At 39.8% G+C, this 19,931-nt stretch overlaps 1 protein-coding gene across 3 annotated transcripts in view; it reads right to left on the bottom strand.

Moving 5' to 3' along the window:
• The window catches only part of TGFBR3 (transforming growth factor beta receptor 3), a 127,776-nt gene that overhangs the window by 5,048 nt on the left and 102,797 nt on the right, over positions 1-19,931 (bottom strand). For 2 of the 3 annotated variants that reach the window (XM_050900678.1, XM_050900679.1), the window contains exons 9-16: positions 18,647-18,972; positions 17,817-17,966; positions 15,883-16,014; positions 15,457-15,624; positions 12,431-12,730; positions 11,498-11,618; positions 7,429-7,464; positions 5,230-5,337 (exon numbers count right to left, since the gene is read on the bottom strand). In XM_050900678.1, the coding sequence (XP_050756635.1) occupies positions 5,230-5,337; positions 7,429-7,464; positions 11,498-11,618; positions 12,431-12,730; positions 15,457-15,624; positions 15,883-16,014; positions 17,817-17,966; positions 18,647-18,972 (1,341 nt within the window). The remainder of the gene's footprint in view (positions 1-5,229; positions 5,338-7,428; positions 7,465-11,497; positions 11,619-12,430; positions 12,731-15,456; positions 15,625-15,882; positions 16,015-17,816; positions 17,967-18,646; positions 18,973-19,931) is intronic. The other variant, XM_050900680.1, reaches the window with a different exon arrangement.

The following is a 19,931-nucleotide window of genomic DNA, read 5'->3' as shown; positions in this document are numbered from 1 at the left end:
TTTATAGTGACGCAGATCTCCTGCTTCACGTTGCCCCTAGGTTATCTGAAACCTGACGCCATGGGCCAGGTCTGCAGAGTCCAATTTTTCTTCCCTGCTCGAGATTTGGTAGAGCTCCCGTTCACCAGTGACTGCTTCAGTGACAGGCTGAAGGCTGGAGGCACAGCCTGCATCCAGAGGGTTACAGAGCAGGGACGAGCCAGCTTCCTCCCACAGGAGCTGCTCTGGCACATCCCCATGCCCTGTGTGCTGCTGCTGCCCAGCTGCCAGAGCCCCGAGCTCCTTGGGAACGCGGCCTGCCGTGGAGGAAGTGTGCCTTTAACGCTTTGTGTCTCGGCCCAGAAAATGTCCTTCTGCAGGCTGCTCAGTATTCAGAGGTCTGCTACAAACAAGGGAGGTCTGAGGATTTCTCACAGCAGAGGTTGCAAGTACTCTTTGTAATGGAAACCAGCAGGTTCGCTGCTAGCTCGCGCCGCAGCCACAGCTGTAAATGCACGTAAGGCCCCACAACGCACAGCTCTTGCCTTACACCCCACTGGTTTAGGAATGGGGAGGAAAGAAGGGACAGGACAGGACAGAAAAACAACAGACTAAACCACTAAACCACATTGCCCAGGAGGCCAATGAAATGTTTAAAAAGAGGGTGAGGATCTCGCTCTTGAATTCAGCACTCAGTCCAGCATTTACTCTTCTGAGCAGATTTTGATTGTTTTTCCCAGTGTAAGAAATAACTACATAGCTCGTCCATGAGCAGCGGATTTCTGCCCACATGCAGCAGGTCAGAATCTACCCTCAGTCATCTGCAAATAAACAGAGTTTCAGCTCTAACTTGCATTGGAAACGGCTTTGCAACCCATCAGAATAAACTGTATCAAATCCATGTCTGTGTCATCATCCTGTAAAAGCTTTCATAAGCCTTGTTTGGATGTCTTCCCCTCTCAACTTGCTCCCTTCTCATCCAGTTGTTTGTGTACAAGTCTTCCTTCCTTTTGTGCTACAGGATATATTTATAAAGGCAGTGATAAGCAAACTCCCTTTCATTAAAACAAAACAAGCGAACACAAACATCAGAAAACAGCAAGCCAGCGAACCCCTACCCCCGGCGGCATGAGGAGAAGCCGCTACGGCTGCTCAGAGGAACCGCGGCCGCTCCGCTCCCCCGGCGGGGCCCCCGGCCCCCGCGCCCTCCTTGCAGCTCCGCTGTCACCCATTTTACAAACCACATGATTACATACAGCTTTGCGTCAGCCTCGGCATGTCAATACAATCTGTATGCATTTAACCATAAATTCATTTATAAGCGAAACACATGTTGTTTTTATTTTATGGCAAAGTGACAAGCGCAGTGCCGGAGTCCCCGGGCGAGCCCAACAGCTCGCTCTACTCCTCCCGGCTCCTCTGGAAAGTGTCTTAGGAGGCACCTTCCCCTCGGTTTGGGATGGGAGCCCCCTTCCCTCCGCTGTAATTCAATTGCCTCTGCAGCACCTCATTTCTAGAGTATGATCAGCAGCTCTGATAGACCACGATCACTTGTTGAACAACAACAAATTCTCAATGTCCTCAAGGGAAAAGGAAAATCCAAATCACAGTGACATTATGAACACAGTCTAGCAACTACATCTGGACTGGCTGATTTTTCCTGCATTTTATTTCCTCAACACCTAGCTAATCTGTAGCGAAGTTTTTTTAAAGCATATTCATGAAAAGGATGTAAAGAAGTGTAAACTATCACTGAAGAGGCATCCCCCATCTGTCTTTTTCATGTAAACAGCTTCATGTATCTCATGTTACTGAACCAGAACTGCTCAAAATGGACATGTTTCATCTATTGACAGTAAACAAGCTTTTACTCATCTGAATGCAACAACATGCACTTTATTATTCACACTTAGGAAAGCTGCCAGTTGTACTCCCTGTCCAGGAAGTCTGAATGTTTGCTTTTCTATCTCCATTTGCCAAATATAATTGGTTGCTATGTCAGTTTATTTTAAATCAGATCCCATAAAAAAGGGAGAAGTGGGGGAGGAGAGACACTTTTAACTTCTCAGATTTTGGAACATTTTATCCTCTTAACTTGCAACACTGCCTGGAGAAGGAAAGCACACTTTCTAAGAGAATGAAGTGACTGATGTTCTCTGTAACACAGTTTACTTGGTTTAGCAGTCTCATTAACTGATCAGACTTGTCCATGTCCCTTCCTAAACATAGCCAATTATCCCTATTAAGACAGATATTACATTGATAGATATTTATATGGTTAAATTTTGAAGGGTTTCTACATCCATGCACACTGCAAAATTTTTGCTTCTTCATAAGACACCCAGGTAAATTGGGGTAATTGTGACAAATCTCTGTTACCTTCCATTTGTTCTAGGGTCCTCTCCAGGCAGGACCAACACCGCTGTGGAAAGATTTCAGCCACCTTTCACGTCCTTTAACTGACTGGAGAAAGAATCAAAAGTACGTAGTCCTTTTGCAAGAAAGTCAGCTAAAATTCCTCCTCTGTTGCTATAATCCTAGCTTCCCCTCTCTCTTCCCCTACTACCTGTGTATCTTAGGACATCTGTCCTCCATGTGGAATTGTTTCAGAGAATCTAGAGTATTCTAAACCACAGTTTTGGCAGAAATTTTTCAAGACTGAAATCAGCAAAAGTCCTACAGGAAAAAAACTCAACACAACAATCCTTGTTCAGTATTTGGAGATGAAATTCTACTTATTTTGTAGTTCTTTTCTGCTATGACAAATGTTTGAGGTTTTAATGTTAACGGCCTATCAAGATGAACAGAAGAGTTCATTCACGTAAAGCTTTCTCCATGCTAGAATAAGTCTGCCAGTAGAGACATACTGATAAAAGTGTATCGGCAAACCTCACTACTGGCAAAAAGGTGGCCTTTTGCTGTATTGCATATAGCACTACAGGAACAAAAATACCTTACTTCACACATCTCAAGTTGCCATTCTCCACCAGCAGTAGTTTTTGTCCATGCTCTGAGTATCACCAAAACACAGTTTTAGAATGAACTCATATTTTCCAACCTTTGGTCTAAATCATGTGTTAGAAACCCAGTACTACTTGCAACAAAAGATGAGATTTCAGAACACAATTCAGCAATGCATGGATTCTCTAATGGCAAAAGATAGCCACTGTGTAGATGAAATTTAGACTATCTTTTTTTTTTTCCTCCTTATTTTAATAAAAGCCTGCAGCCAGCTCTGAAATGTTTCCACTGCAGCTGGATTATCTTTGTCTGCCACAGCAGTCATCCTCTAAGAGGCTGTCCCTGCCACAGCCTTCACTACACTCTGCTGCAAGTTGTGCTTTGTAGATGCAAGATATGCACAGAAAAATCATGTGCACAGGAACATAGGTTCACTTGCACAATCCTTTGAAAATCTGAACCACATAACTTCCTAGATATTTTTTATCATTTCTGTGATTCTCTGATCTGATGAGTTACAACATCCCCTTCCTTTCTTTTCTTCTCATCTATTACTTTTTGTCCAGCCTTTTTCTCCACTTATTTTCATCTCTCAAACACAAAGCCAGAGCAGCTGCCCTCTCCACTACTTGTACGTGGTCACTATGACTGATGTACTTTGTTAATGTAATTCTTTTAATGGGATTGGTCCAAGTCCTATTGTTGCTGAAGGATTTATGTTGGCTTCCCAGGGTTCCTTGACTACTGACACACAACATGCGTCTATAGATGGTTCAGTATATGAACAGAGATTGAACTTCCACAAACACAGGACTAACGATATTAATTTAACAATTATTTTAATTTTTTGTTAATAAAGGCTACCTGTTTGGAAATTACCTTCTTAACTTACACATTTACTCATTGAAAATGCACTTACTTTTCTTCCACAATGTTTCAGTAGTATATGAGGCAGAATTACACTATTTATACGTATGATCACAATCTTTAAATTTTCCACATTTGCCTCAATTCCAAACAAGCTCCATACACAACTGATGCATTGAGAACTATTAAACTGCTTATACAAAGTTGTTGTACTGCCAACTGGAAAAAAAACCATAGGTTTTTTTTCCAAATTAACATAAGCTTCTGGGTCATAATATTTACAGAAGCTCTGACCTGACAGGGCTGGATTCTCACTCCTAAATAGCTTCCATGAGGTTTTAGATGCCAAAAAAACCCTGCAGTGGGCTACGGGAGAATTCCAGTGCTCCAGAGCTGCACAGGTTTGGAGTAACTGACCTCGCGTTCTCCCCACCTCCCAGAGATCTTGGAAGGGTCTTGCGAGGTCAAAAGTGGAAGTAGTTGGGAGTCCAGCATGCTGTAGGGATCCTGAGATACCCCATAATCCACAAGCAGCCAAGGTCAGATGCTGCAAAATCAAGGCCCCATCAGTGTCCAGTCTTTGTCTGTACCACCTTGCAGATTACATGCAACAGAAAGCTCCCAAAACTCCCTCTTCTTCCAATACAGTATTGTATTTCTGCTAACTTAGTTTAGTATGGAAAAAAATTCTGAGGAGATACTGAAAAATTATCTATGCATAAAGGCTGCACCAATTCAGGCACATTCCTGGTTATTTGGTTGGACACAATTAAGTGAGATTACACATCACTTCTACCAATTTAATGTAACAGTTGAAGAATGGAGGAATAAATAATTGGGGCAAAAATTCTATGTAATCAAGGCCCAAGAAACATTTTCAAGTCTAGCTGCATTCAGAATATGTCTATGTAAATAAAGCATTCTCTCAGCCATTTGGCCCACTCCTTGTACTGATCACATCCCATTCCCACTCACATCAGCCTAATTTAGCAACCGCAAAAAATTTTTAAAAAAGGATTATGGGAACCAAAAGTGATCCATTAACTGAAATGTTAACTAAACTTGAAATACAGAGATGCTACTAATGATAATGCACAAGCCAGGAATACTCAGTTTTACTCATGTCCCAGGTGAGTTTAAGATTCACATTTAAAATTATTTTAGCACATTTTAAATCATGCTCATAATGCATAACACCTCCCTTTAGGGAAGGGCGGGTATCAATCTGCTGATACGCACCAACAGGCTCACGGGAGGAGTTGCTGGAAAACACCCTAGTAAGAACAGAGAGTGAGAAAAAAAGTCCAGGATAGCCAATGCTGGCCCCCCCTCCCCTTTCCTCCCACCTTGCAAGAGTTCAGACCACACCGCATTTCCTGCGGCATGATCTGCGCTGAGGTCTGTAAGAGCCCTCATACTTACCTGTGTGAGAGTAGATAAACCAGAGTGCTCCTGTGAGCAGGGCTCCAATTACAAATGCCGCAAAGGCAATGCCCACAACAGTCAGCGTGTCCAGACCGTAGAACACAGCTACAAAGTTAAACACACATAAGAAGGACTTCTTATTTTCAGTGGCAAATATCGTCTTACAAAAATTCACCCTTACGCTTTCATGGAGAAGTTTTTTAAAAATTCATAGTTAGTTAAGCACCATTTTAAGGAACAGACTAGCAGATTTGCATCAAGGAAATAAAAGTGATGCTTTCAGAGACTGGCTTCAGTCCAACCAACTGTTCCACATCACAAAGGAAAACCCCAGCTCAGCACACCCAAATCTGGAAAACATTGCAAAAATTAAGCCTTTTCAGTTGGCTGTTAATAACTTGCTTTCAATTAAATATCCATTTATCTTAAAAATGTGTTTTAAAAAGGCTGAGATTTTTGGCAAAAGATGCTTTTCATTTAAATGCCCTAACATTCAAGCAAACTTTTCCCCTACATCTCCTGCAAGTTCAGTCTGAAATCTAGGTGGAGAACGGAACTGCTGTTAAGAGGGAAGAGATGCCAGCAAAAAGTCAGCGAAAACATAAATAGAAACAATTGTTTTTCACATTTGGCAATGCTTTCAATAACTGAAATTAATTCCAGAACACAAAAATAGAACCACACACACACACGCAAATCACTTTCTAGGGGAGAGGGCCTTTTGCAGTACCATTTCAAGGGTAACAGCATCTGGTTCCTGGATGTATGGCCCCTCAATGTTAATCATCCAAACAGAGAAACTTTCGGCTTTTGTGTTTTTCTTTTTGGTGATTAGAAATACTTCAAAAAAATAAACATCACTCTTAACAATCATTTGGGGAAATTTCTTCTTACAAAACTAACTTCTAGTTTCAGTATTTTTAATGTCTCCTAGTGCACAAAATGGCTTAAGCCAGTGAATAACATTTTACTGACTAAGCTGGCCAGGAAATGAGTTGACTGCATCTTCTCAGTAGTATTCTTCAGTGGAATTTCTGTTCTCAAAATGCAACCAACACCCTCACTTTACACATTCCTGCATCCAGCAGATGTCCCTATGGACATCCCCCAGCCCAACAGCTCCTGAGATCTTCAGGGCCATTCCCCTTTTGACAAATGTCTTCTCCAGCAGCTCCTGTTGGCAAGGGCCTTCAGGACCCATTTCTGGGTGCCTGCGACCAAGTTTGCATGTGCAACACCTGACAGATAGTGGCTTAGAAGGCTTTTCTCCCATTTTTTCTATGAGACTATTTCTGATTCCTTTGGCCACATCTGGTCATTTTAAATGCAAACAGAAAAGACTCTCCTAAACTCAACTGTTTTTTCCACAAGGCACCAGCCAGTGTCCTCTCCTCTTAGGAGGAAACTTAGTGGAGAGGAGAAACTCACATGGAGGCTGAAGTGGCAGAAGCATAATTTCTCATTCCCCTTGCTATTTTGAGCAAATTTAGTCCCAAAGACACAGGGACAGGAGCAGAGGAAAAAAACCTTTGTACTTCCTCTTCTAATCTTCCCTTTTCTCCATTCATTCTTGGTTTTGGCTACAAATCATCTTCACCTTCCTGTTTATTATTGTCTTCTACTGCTACTTCTCTCCTTTTCTTCCCGTCCTGGGTCAGTAATTGACCCTGGTTAATTCACTACGCCAAGACAACAGAAAAAACAAAGAATTAATCCATATCACGTCAGTGATCTCATCTACAGCATGACCTGTAAGTGCTGGTGCTAGAGTAACTGGGGATGTGGCCAGCTGCAGCGCAGGGTAGGAGTGAGCCTTGGAGTAGGACACAGGAGCTCTGTAAGATGGTATTGCTGCTGAAACCCTGGTATTGGGAAGCAGTGGCCTCGGCAGAGAAGGGGGAAACATCACACACGCATCAGCAAATGAACTTGCTAAGGCTGAGACTCTCAATGGTGTTTTCCCAAATTTGATTTTCACATACACAGAAGGTCACAGCCCTTCTCTCTAAACACTGATGGGAATCTCTCAATCAGCAATACAGTCAGAATTCTGTTCTGTCCCAGAATTTAACACACACACACACACACACACACACTCTCTCTCTCAGGAAGCTTGAAGATAATTTTCTTCATTGATCTAATAATTTCTAGACAAAAGTTTAAGGCTTAAAAGAGATTGGTTTAAGAGTTACTTACGTGGCTGTCTCACATTTGGCTTTGGAAGGGAAGGATCTAATTTAAAAAAAAAACAACAAAAACCACAAAACATTAATCAGACGAAATTCCACATACAACCTACAAACTATGCAAGCAACCTTCAGGATTTGATCTGACAGAAAGACATTAATCGTAATTTTTACAAACCAGGAACTTCAGGAAAACCAGCCCAAATTCAATCATCTTGCTCAGGTCAGAAAAATTCTGTTCGTATATTGATCATTCCTTGGGGGAACGTATCTACAGTATAGTTCATGCATCATATATTTTGCTGGCAAGTACACTGCAACCTTTCCCACCCCGATGTCATCAGGTCTGACCCGCAATAACTCTGGTTATCCCTATACAGAGCTTTTAAAAAGCACAGATTGCAAAGGCTGTTTTCAGGTGATTACATTCATCTGACTACTCACTAATCACAGACATGAGATACCAGCATGCTAAATCACACACACACAAAAAAAAAAATTTAAAATCAAACACTGGCTATCACCTCTAAAGAAAAGTCAGTATTATGGCATGATACACACTGCTTTGTCCAAACTGCATGAATATATGTTGATTCACACATTTTCCTGAGTCCTACTTGGTATTCTGTCTTGGAAGTTGGGTGGTTTTTTTGTTTTGTTTTGTTTTTTAATTATATATAGGAAATAAAAGATAATAGCTATTATATCAAAGCTATTATTCTTGGCAAGAATATCAAATATCATCATCATTATCAGCATGTAACAGAAAGAGACAAGTAAACATATGTTAAAAAATGAAGAGTTTTCCCTTCTTTTGCTTAACTGGCTTCTCTTATCTTTCTTCAAGAATGCCACCTCAAGCAGAGCCAGAGATTCTGGCTTCAGACCCGAGGACCTGTTTGGTTATCTGCAGTTTGCTTCTGGATTGCCCAGTAACCTAGGGATCTCATTTAAATTCTGGCATATCTGAATCTGTTCAGTGCAACAGCTGTAAAAGGATTTGTTAAGACAGTGTCCCAATACTTGTTTTTCTATCTTTAGCAACTGAAAAAAAAAGTTTAATTGCTATGTAAACATAGTGGCTCAAAAATACTGAAAATAAATATATTTATTTATTTAAAGTATTCTTAAACCAAGACTATGCTTCTAACTTCTAAAACCCAAATGGCAACACTAAACTGCCAGCAACATCCTATAACATCATTAGGCTGAGACACATGTGCCTACAATATCCAAAAAAGCATTTTATTCTTAAACTGCATTATTGTCACTTGTTCTAACGCACGAGTATCTCTTCCAGATCACTCTTGGCAGGACGGTAGGAAACAGGTGAGAACATAGAGGGGTGTGTGCATGCACAAATAAGCTGGAAAGTTGTCAAGCACACATAACAGCAAAAGCATAACTCAATGTAAGATTTGTGAGGAGGGCTGGACTGAAACCAAGGAGCATTGAACAGTACAAACATGGGTAAGGGCACTATCAGATTGTCTAAACACCCCACTAGCGTATTCCAAGTGCCAAGAAAATGACTTCTGAGCTGAGGGGAGAATGAATTTTCCATGCTTATTCTGTCATTGGCCTCTCTATAGAGCATATAAAGTCCGCTAATTAATGATAGGCTGTGTAGCCCATTATCAATTCTCCCCAGTCATCCAGTTCTTACATGTATTTTAATGTGGTTTGCTCGGAGCAACACAGAAGCAGTAGGAATCCTTGAGGTCCAGGAAAAGCATCTAATTTAAAAACCATCAGCAGCCAGCTTTTAGAAATTATAATTATTTTCTATACCTTTGTAGGATAGAGGCACTTGTTAGCTGCTCACTTGACCTCCTTTCTATGACCTGTCTCCTTTTGCTGTAGAAATAATAATCTAAAGCTTCCATACTTAGCAAAAATATGAACAATGACATTGGCAGATTATTTCAACAGAAGAACACGTATTTCCTAGCATTTAAATGGCCATCCATATGCCTTTCATTGAAGTGGGGGAGACTGTGTGTGTGAAATGCAGGAATGCATAGGGAAAGAACGTGGCATGGAGTCAGGTTTTAGACACTTCCATTGGGATCTACTGCAATAATGTAAGCAACTGAGCTTGTAAATAACTAACAAAATTAGGAGGGAAAGAAGAGTTATTCTCATTTAGATACACAGTTGTGATTTCTATTACAGTCAGTGACAGTCATAACCTTATGTCTGAAGAAAAAAAGATGAAACCTTTGCAATGACCAATTTGTTCTGACTTTTGAAATGTCAGGTGCATGATTTCTATGTTTGGCTTGGAGAGCAGATCCAATGGCAGTAACTCACATAATATGGTTTACAACAATGAAAGCTGGCCTGTTCACGTGAAAGAAAATAAGGACACCACCTCTGAGATGTAAATTCTCCTGTTCAGTAATGCGATATAATTTCTTCTCCAAATCCTAGGTTCATGTATTGGCCAACAACGGCATTTGGCTTTTAGAAAGGGGTTGCTTGATTCTCTACAGAACAACTGCATACCAACAAAACTACGTTGTTAATGTGCCACTTTGTATTATGTCTGCAAGCTGTGATACGTTGGGGAGATTTCCACCAAACATCCCACAATTAGACTAAATCACCCACAATGCAACAAAATACTCTATCACACTGTTGTCTTGTAATTAATCTTTATAAATTTAGCTCATCTTTGCACACTAAGACCTTGTGCCTCTGACAAAGACAACATTCTGAGTGGAGCCCGAGACGGGAGCTGCGCACAATGCTCCACACATCAGAAGGGCAAGAGAGCTCAGAGTACGAGTCTGTTTATTGAAAGCTGAACTTCAGTTGCACGATTTACTCATTCCCAATAGAATAACCACTGAAAAAAAAATGAGAGCTTTGCAAAAAGAAAGAGCACCGAATCAAGCCCAAAGCACAGTTTTAATGGTACCACACTGACAGATAAAATACTTGCCTTTAATTCGCAGTGGGTTTGATCTGTAGTAACAAATTTGTAAAAAAACCCCAAAAACTAAACATGATCTGACTTGCAGAGTTAAACAGAAACAGTTGTTGCTTATGTCCGCTAGCAATGCTGTATGGTACTTAAAATTGTTTGAAGACTAAAAAGCATGCACTGTACAACGGAGGTTAAAGGACATCCTTTTGACACTCCCCAAAAATCATTCTAAAGGTCAAACAGCATTTGGACACAATTGGAAGATTTTGATGTGCATGTGAAGCCACTGAAGCTTCTGATTAAACTCCCATGCTAATACAAAAAGAAAAGATAACACACATATATTTTCTTCTACGAATGCATCAAAACATGACTGATGCTGTTGTCAGAGGGATTCACTAAGAAAAACTTTCAAATTAAATGAAACTGTGAAAACAGTTCTTATTTCCCATCACTCACAGGGCATACTCTTAAGCTAGAGTACAGTCTCATCATGCCGCTTGGCATGATCTCATAATGCTCTTCAGCCTTTCCAACTCCTTCAACCAGTTACTAGCCACACTCGTGGTTTTTTCCATAAAGATTACATAATCAAACAAGCCCCATCAAAGTGGAGCTAAAATACCTTTGTGTATTTCATCTTTTGCTCTTAATAGTTTAACAGTCTAATGAGTCTTTCTCCAGTGGCCACCCCGTTGCTTTACAAACTTATCAGACTTTAGCATCCTCAATACTTTGTAATTCCATTGTTGTTATTCCTAAATATATATTTACAAGCACAATAAAGAAATGATACAGCAGGGAGCAGAGCACTGCCTTTGATCTCTGGGCAACAAGAAGCTGCTGGAAGCGCTGCTGCTATATTCGTACTTCTGAAACGCATATTGTTGTGTAGTACAGTATTCCTTTCTCAATGCCTGGCAAAACCACGTGTCCAGAGATCAATAGAGACAGTTAAAAACAGCAATGAACTACCATGATGATTGCTGCCAGGGAAATGTCTAAACAAATAACATCTAACAAACACACTATCACCACAAGATTATACAATGCCATGTATTTGGAGTACTCCCTCATTTCAAGCGGCTGTATGTTACACCATATAATATCTATAGCTTTATTAAACAGTTCAAGCTCATTTTCATACCTTCTGGTTTTCCTTCATGTGTTATTACAACAAGGGGCTTGGTGAAGGTTTTCTTGTTGTGCATCATGGCCAAGATCATATCCACATTGAGAGAGGTGCAAGCTTCATCAGGAGGAATGCACTGCGAGCGGAAAAAACAGTGTCTGAGGTCAGAGAGTCACCCGCCTGCCAGGACAGCTGTGCCAGCTGCACGGTTGCCTCATTATCAGTTTTATCCTACATTATTTACCAAAAAAAGAGGAGAACCTCCAAACAATCCCTGTGTAATGTACTGGCAAAGGTAATTCTTAGCTGTGCTTCAGGACGCAACTTTTGCCTTCATAAGGATCCTCTAACCTTTATGAGAGTGTTACTATTGAACTTAAACGTAGTAATTATTTTATTTTAGGATAAATGTTTTTTAAAAATCTGGTAGCCAAAACTGTAGCCACCAACACACGTGTTGATCAATAATGACAAATCATCTTAAAAAAAAATACATTTTAAGGGGGATGTACATAAACGCCAAAGTAAAAATAAATTCCAAATTCTTGGAACACATTCTTTAACAACTTATTTACAGCCATTTCCATTAGTTATAAAGCAAAATTTGGCAATTCTCTTTTGTAACAATCAGATTGCAATATTATCTGATATTATGCATGTCTTTGGAAATTAAAGCTAACATTGTTTGCGCTTTGGATATGGATGTGATATGGATAGCAATTTCTATTTATCCCATGTAACCACCTAATGAAATTTAAACAGAAACTGTAAATTATGCAGTCAAAATGCATAGCATCATAACTCTTATCTATTAAAATCTTGAGCCTAGAGATACCATGTTCATTACATCAATTCATAGAAAACCGTTTATTCAACTTCAAAGTTCAGATGAAAACAATATTTTATTTTCACCTAAATCAGAAGTTTAGGCTTTAATAAATTACTGACCTTTGGCAGTCCTTGAGTATCTTTGTCTTTATTTGTACACAAAGTCAACTCGCAGTGAAGAAAGAGCAGTGAGATGTTGAACATTGGTTTAAACACAAAGCTAAATCTTTTTTTGTCCTTCTGTGCATGTAGCATCAGAAAGTTCACCTTCTCAATGCTGTAGAATTTAACAGATTCATCTTTAGGACAAATGTTTTCTATAATGGTGTAGTCAGACATTCTGTCTGGATTTGAAAACGGGGAAACAAAGCATGTTTGAATGGCAAAGCCCAAGGATCTGTCAGCTTTAGTCACAGACACCTGCATTAAAAAGAAAGAGACAGTAAGATCTCAGAAATGACATTTTTAGTTCACATTTCATTAACATTTTCAACAATTTTTTAAGCAGTTTTCCAGTGCCACTTCCAATCTGAACTATTTTGAAGGCTAAATGTTAAGGGTAGACTGTCAAACTGAGAGACAGAAAATCTGTGGTTTCAAAACCAGCAGCTGTTTAATAGCATAACCGTGCATAAATACAGCCATCCCTTATCTTTCCAAAAGCAGATGAAAAACCCAGTCCAGATCAGACACGAAGTTAATGACTGTGACTGCCACCTGAGATGGCACTGCTTCCCTTAGACACACAGACTATAACAGAGCTGTATGGAAGTAAATGACTAATTCCATGTCTTTGTATCTGTTTGAAACTTTAATGAAAAAGAAAAAAAAGAAAATAAAAGCAACAGACACAACAGAGAACCCACCCCCAGCCAGGAGAGGAATGCAGAGGCAGAGAGGAGGTCACGGTCTCATGTGTGGGTGGCATTCCTGGACTCGGGGGGTGGAGGAGCCTCCTAAAAAGCCATAATTTCTTGTGAAATGATCCTTTTAGTTTATTGTAAGTCTGAAATTCATATTCTTTTGTGAAAAATAATTAAGACTGCAAACTTCCAGGGCACTAATGTTGTGCAGCTGGACTGGAATGCAGACAACAAATGCTACAGAATAATTAGGAAAAAAATGTAAATGGAATTTGTAACAAATGAAGCATGTTGCTCTTAACAAACAACAGAAGTGTTGTGCCTAACCATTAACACTGCCTGATGAAAACAGTTCCACAAGAAATAATTTCCTTCTTAGAAGAAATGTGCCTTAAATGTGTACTTAATCCATATGTGCTGCATGTATATTTAAGGAAGAGCCTGCCAAATTTTCCTGTGGTCTATACAGAAATTTTTGGATGCTATGAGTTGTACAGTGAATAAAGGCATTTCTCATTTTTTCTCTCCCTTACGTGAGCAGCAATCAAATTAGAGATGAAGGATGTGCTGAAGCATCTAAGCAAGAAAGACCATCTTCTAAAAAGAACAGAAATAAAGACAGATGAATGAAAGTTAAGCCACAGATACTGACAGGTAAACAAGCTGATGGTGTAAACTAGTTAAAAAAGAGATTATGGCAAGGACGACAGGCATACTACAGTATCACAAAACACCATCAGGTAAATAAAAGGACGAATGATATCTCAAGGAAAGAAGAGAACTACAGGAGGAAGGTGAGACCAAAATATGATAAGAAAATGACAGTAGAGAACAAAGAAAAAAAGCCAAAAGATTCAAATACAAAAAATATTTTTAGCAGAGAAGAAAAAAAGGGAGATAGAGTTCTTACAGATTATGACCTAAGCAATTTATTGACCAAAACCCCAAAATATATTTGTTAATAATAAAAGCAAAACAGAAACAAAAATGGAAAAAAAAAAATCTGTGTCAGCTAAAAACGGAGTCACAGAAGTTCAAAACTGATACACATTTTCCACTGTGCAAGAAGGAGAAACAGAAAACAAAGGCTTCTGCCAGGACAGGTGATGAAGAAATCAGAACATCTGTCTGACTAAACAGCTCCAGAACCAGACAAATCCAGCGGGCTCGGAGCCAGCGGGATTCATCCCAGATCGCTGAAAGAAGCAGCTGGTTTTATCCAAATGAAAAAAATAACGTGTCTTTTATAAACATATTCTTAACTGAGCATGACATACTTTCTTTTTGCTTCAACTGTCTTAAGTACTTTTCACTGGGTAGAGAACGAGGAAGAGACACAACACACTGAAACAATGAGGAAAACTGCACCAATGTCAAATGGGCCACTATGCTTATCATGTGCAACATGGGCTCACAAAGAGGAACTAAGTTGGGCAAGAGAAACATAGCACAGCACTGCTTCAGTCAATATACTCATTTTCCTGGTCTCATAAGCCCACAGCTCACCACTCGTGATTTACTCATCTATAAACTGGTGATACTACTTCATTGCCAATGTTGTATTTATTAATGCCTACCGTTACTTGAAAACTGCAAAATTCTGTTCACACGACTAGCTTTAGACATACTGACTGCATTGGTTTGAAATTCCCCAGATTTCATAAGCAACTTAGCAACACATGGAAATATTACCAGGTCCAAAACACACCTGAAGTCAAGGGTACCTGACTGTTGACTTTGCTGGTCTTATTTATCTAAAGCTGTTAGATCTCTTGTGTGATAGCATTCACAAGGATTGTAACTGGTGTTTGTAAGTGGATCTGAGAGAGATCAGATTCTGTATTAAGTTTGTAACCTGAGAACACCAGCATATGGAAGACAGACACTTGTAATCATTTTTTTGCGTGTCTACATCTTTCAGATGAGGTTCAGCCATGTTACCCAGTAAAACGAACCCTGAAGTCTTCATCAGGAAATACCAGTTCAGAGCAAGAGCTCAGAGACCACCTTTAAGTTCTGCACAGAAAAGCAGATTTGGCAAGAATGACCAATTTACCTTGTAGTTAAATTCATCCATTTTGCAGGAATCCTTTTGTTTTGACTCAAAACATTGTCCTGCTTCTTACCCCACAGTTTCTGTTCTCTGCAGCCACCAAAGTACCTACCTGCCTGCCTAAAGCAATTGCGCAACGAGACCTTTCACCTAACAAGAGCAGATTTGGCTCAGTTGCATGGCCTTGCAAAATGTTTCCGTTAGTTTGAAAGCCTTTTTCAGTTTGTTACCTCTACATATATTGGCCCATTCTCAGCAACAGAGAAGAGTCCTTGGGAGGGAGCAATGAACAGATCTGTTTTGTACAGCTCCATGTTGAAGGTCACATTGGTGATGTGTGGCTCAGGAGGCCAGAACATGCCTCTGTCATCCTCTGGCTGGTGCAGCGTGCAATTAAACTGAAATGAAAAAAACAATACAACAACATCCCGAGTCAGGAGTGGTAGCTGGATAAGGACAAATTTGGAGTGTACAATACAGGCCCACCCACGTTCCGTCTACTTAGTGCAAATCTTCAACAGGGTCACAAGAAATAGAAGTGGGAAGAAATGCGTTAAAAGACAAATTAATTGCTACACAATTAATGTAATTTATGTGAAGTGCCTATTACAATAGGCATTTCTCTATTGTCAGGTGCAAACCCGAGAGTAACATACCGCTATTTCAGGCCAGCTTGAGAAAGCAACATCTCCCTCATCAGCATCCCCTGGAAATCCATTATCACCTGATTCCATGTCATCATCATCAAAGCCGCTGCTTTCAGCTGGTGATGACAGCTGAATAACAATCTGCACAAAAGGTATTGCAAATGCATAAAATTAGGTGATAACTGAGCACTCTCTCTTCATGCTTATTATTTTCTTCTCTCTTCAGAACAATCAAAGGCCAAAAGAAGTGCACCAGCTAAGCAGATGGTGAAAGCATGTCTTAAACAGCCTTGTGCTGAGCATGTAAGATACGTAGGTTATATTTAGAGAATGCCCCTTAGTTTTTTTCCAGAATTCAAAGCCAGCAAAGACACCAGTCTGGGTGCTGGTGTCTGAATGAGCAGCCTAGCATTTCCATTCTATTTCTGGTATTTCTATAACCAACATTGAAACAAGAAATGGCTTTCTAAAGTGATTTTTTGCAACTTAAATGCACTCATGAAAAATCACTGAAAGTGTTAGGGTCATTAAAGGATTTTCTTGTCTGTCATTTGCATATTTTTTTCAGAGATGTACACCCAAAAAGATGTTGTCCCTTTCTTCATTTTTCCCTTCCTTGTTTTTCTCTGAATTTCTACTGAATTTCCTCCCTCCCCCCTTTTTTTTCCCCTCCTTTGCACACTTCTCCATTTCTTCACCTGAAAATTCCCGTTTTTGTTTTCCAATGTTCTGCACTCTGCTTCTGTATGCCCTGCGGCTCCTCAGTTAGTCCCCTCCCTTCCAGGACTTCATCTTTGTTTTCCTGGACATAGAGCAACTGCTAAGAAGTGACATACACACTCTTTGAGACTCCACTGCATGGTGTTTATTTTTTAGCAGAAATGCTCCCAAATTCTGAATGATACTATATATGATTCGGAGTTTAAGTCAGTAGCCAAGACTATTAAAAGACATGATGGAGAAAGGAGAGGAGGCAAATATCCATTTTAGTTTGGGCCATAATAGAATATAGGGACAATGACAGTATTTAGCTCCAGACACGTGCTATGCTGTAGTTTGGAGATGTTTCTATCCACAGTCTTGGTTCGGGATTGTTTCTAAAGTTAGGTGCTACAGACTTGCCAGTATAGAACTGTTTTAACCAGGCAAGGTCAGATCAGATTGCCTTAGCTGTGTTTGGGTTGGACGACAGGCTTTTCATCATTTGCCAAGCTTACTTCTATGTACTGGAAAGCTCAGCAAGAGAAACGTGTCATTACTTTCCAACCCAGATTAGCTGCGCTGCACTGTACTCAAACTCACAAACTGAGCCAGTCTGGAAGCAGTCGCTTAGAACCTAACTGGGCTCCTTAGCGTCATCACTCATATACAAGTACTCATGAGTCCCTTCATCACGTACATCAACTGATAGCAAATATGAATCTAAATTATAAGAGAGAAGCACGCACAGATAATGTCTTTTCCTCACTTTTTGAAAGCTTTTTCACACACAATTTTGGAAGAAAAAGTTTCACTTAAAATAATTCAGCATATGAATTAAATGGTATTGCTTTGTGCAATCACAAAACTTCATTCCTGTTCCTCCTTACAGCTATATAGTACTGCTTATGTATGGGTAGATCAAAGCTGCATAGGGAAAGCTGGTGCAACTTCTCTGAGACTGGTACAGAAGGTACCCTAAGTGCAGCCATGCAGTTTTGTAAGGGTATTTAACTCCAACTCCTCCTTTTTCCTTTGGGATACTATCTGACCACAGGAGCACACTGAATGTGCAGCCTTCATACCTCCTTGAATACAGGGACTGTAGCTGCAACTAGGTTTGAGCTAGACAGGAAAAGCAAAAAGGAGGCATCCTGATCTAAGACTAAAGCTAACCACAATGGCTTCCTTGTACCACTATGATGTGCGGTGCAGAAGGCGGCTCCTCTTTGTAAAATACTTACAGAGTTAAAGTAAACAATCTTGTTCAAGATATATGCTGTCCGAGTCCCGCATTTGTTCAGCAAAGACTCCAAAATGAAATGGGTATCATTCATCCTGGCTTTGCAAGAGTGATCCAGCAGCGAGAGTTCTGTTCTTGTGTAGCCGCTAGCCTGAAACAAAGGTGCTTTGTAAGTGGCTGAAACACAATTGTGTTAGGCACTTGCTTAAAAGTGCAGCTCAGAATACTGTTCATGACTGCTGATAGGAGGAAGTGAAGTTCATTGTACTGAGATCCAGGGAAGGTCACTCTCAAAATGCTGTTATACATGACAGACAAGGAACAAATGTAACATGGAACAACGAAAACAACAGGTTCATTATTAATCTCCTGATTAATAATGCTGATTCTGTTTGGCCTGAAATGAGCTAAAAATGCTGTCTGTATCAGGCTCTTTTCCACAATGCAAATGGACACAATCAACCTGTCAGCTGGTAGATGGTAAACACAGATCTATTCTGGTCTCACACAGCTATCAAAAGCAGCTTCTTTGTACTTTGGAGATTAGAAACTCCGACTGATGGTTGAGTACAGTAATTTTTTGACAGAACCAACCCTGCAAAGCTTTAATCAGAAATCGTCTACAAACTACCGTATTGTTGGGAAGAAGAAACATGACTGAGTTATTGCAAAGAAGATCTACAGTACAATTTCCTCACCAAACTATGTTTTGGGGGGTTGGGTGATAACGGCTGTAGATCTTAATTTCCCCCCCACCCCCAATCAAAATACAAATAAAATGGTCTGCCTAAAAAAGCCTGTCCAAATTTGAGAATAAGAGATCACACCAACCTGCAGAGAGTCTTTTTCTACAGCTACTGTCATGACTTTGTCATCACATTTTATTGACAGGGCCACATCAGCACTGCCCTGAACCTCTTCGGGTTCTTTATGTTTTGAGAGGGAATGTTCGAAGTCATGATTTATTAATGTATCCACTGAATCCCTGGACGGGAAGATTGCTTCTCCAACTGTATCATGTCTTCCTCTGTTAATGTGAAAAGGAAAAGTCAGGCCATCATTTAATGCAGGATTCTTTAGGGCAGGCAGTGGGTTAGCACCCAGCAATTCTGTCAGCTCCGGAGGAAGGGAATGGTGGTCTTCATCATTCATCTCTTCTGAAAAAAAAAAGAAGGAAAAAAAAAGAACATTAGGTTATTAGACATTTTTCCTAAAAGTACCCAGAACTAATTATTTTCATACAAAAAAAAAAATTATCCAGAAAGGAAGCTCTTGAACGACATTCAAAGCAGCATCTTTGTACTTTTCAGGTAACTAGCCACAATTCCTCCACCAAGGGTTTAGTTGTTACTGAGGCATCTAATCTTGGTATATTTAGTCCCTCCTAGAAATCTGCCTCACTAAGAGCTGAAAATAAACTTTGAGTGGGCCTATTATATGCAAAAGGCAACCACAGAGGTAAAAGAAACATCACACTCAGCAAATACACTATCTTAGTGCTGCTGAAATAGCTTAAGTGCAAGTCATGGGGTGAAATTCTCCCATTACCTGCTCCATCACAAATTCAGTGAATTCAGTTCCACTGTTGTGGAACTACTTACATAACCAGAGTGAAGTTTAACAAGAGTTAACTTTATAACTGAGTAAATGAGAACACTATCTCCTGGCTTATACACATGACTGCTCAGGACAGAAATCTCAACATCTGGCCCAAGCAGATAATTATCTGTAACCTATGAGAGCGTAACTGAGAAAATTCATGCCAACATCAGCTTTATCAAAATAGCTAAACAAAATTTTTAGTGGTTGAAATTCAGAATTAGTGAAAAAGCAGATGTGACTCCACTAGCTTCAGTGGACCTGGATATCTTTACATCAGCAATGACTTCGGCCAAATAACTTTTTTTTTTTTTTTTTTTTTTTAACGGTTGTATTTATTCCATTTGCTCAGACTTTTTTGGTAAGCCAGTTTTGTCTGTAAACAATTTAAAAGTTTATTTAATTGTTTCAAGGAAACACTATGCTCATACTTTGGAAAAAAAAAATTTAAAAAAAAGCTGGATTTATTAACTTAACAAGATATCCAGTTGCTGAAGTCCATTCCAGTAAACACTGA

The sequence above is a fragment of the Gymnogyps californianus genome, chromosome 8 (assembly GCF_018139145.2).
Source record: "Gymnogyps californianus isolate 813 chromosome 8, ASM1813914v2, whole genome shotgun sequence".
Lineage (NCBI taxonomy): Eukaryota > Metazoa > Chordata > Aves > Accipitriformes > Cathartidae > Gymnogyps > Gymnogyps californianus.
The sequence above is the reverse complement of the archived record's forward strand: the minus strand, read 5'-3'. Positions and strand labels throughout refer to the sequence as shown.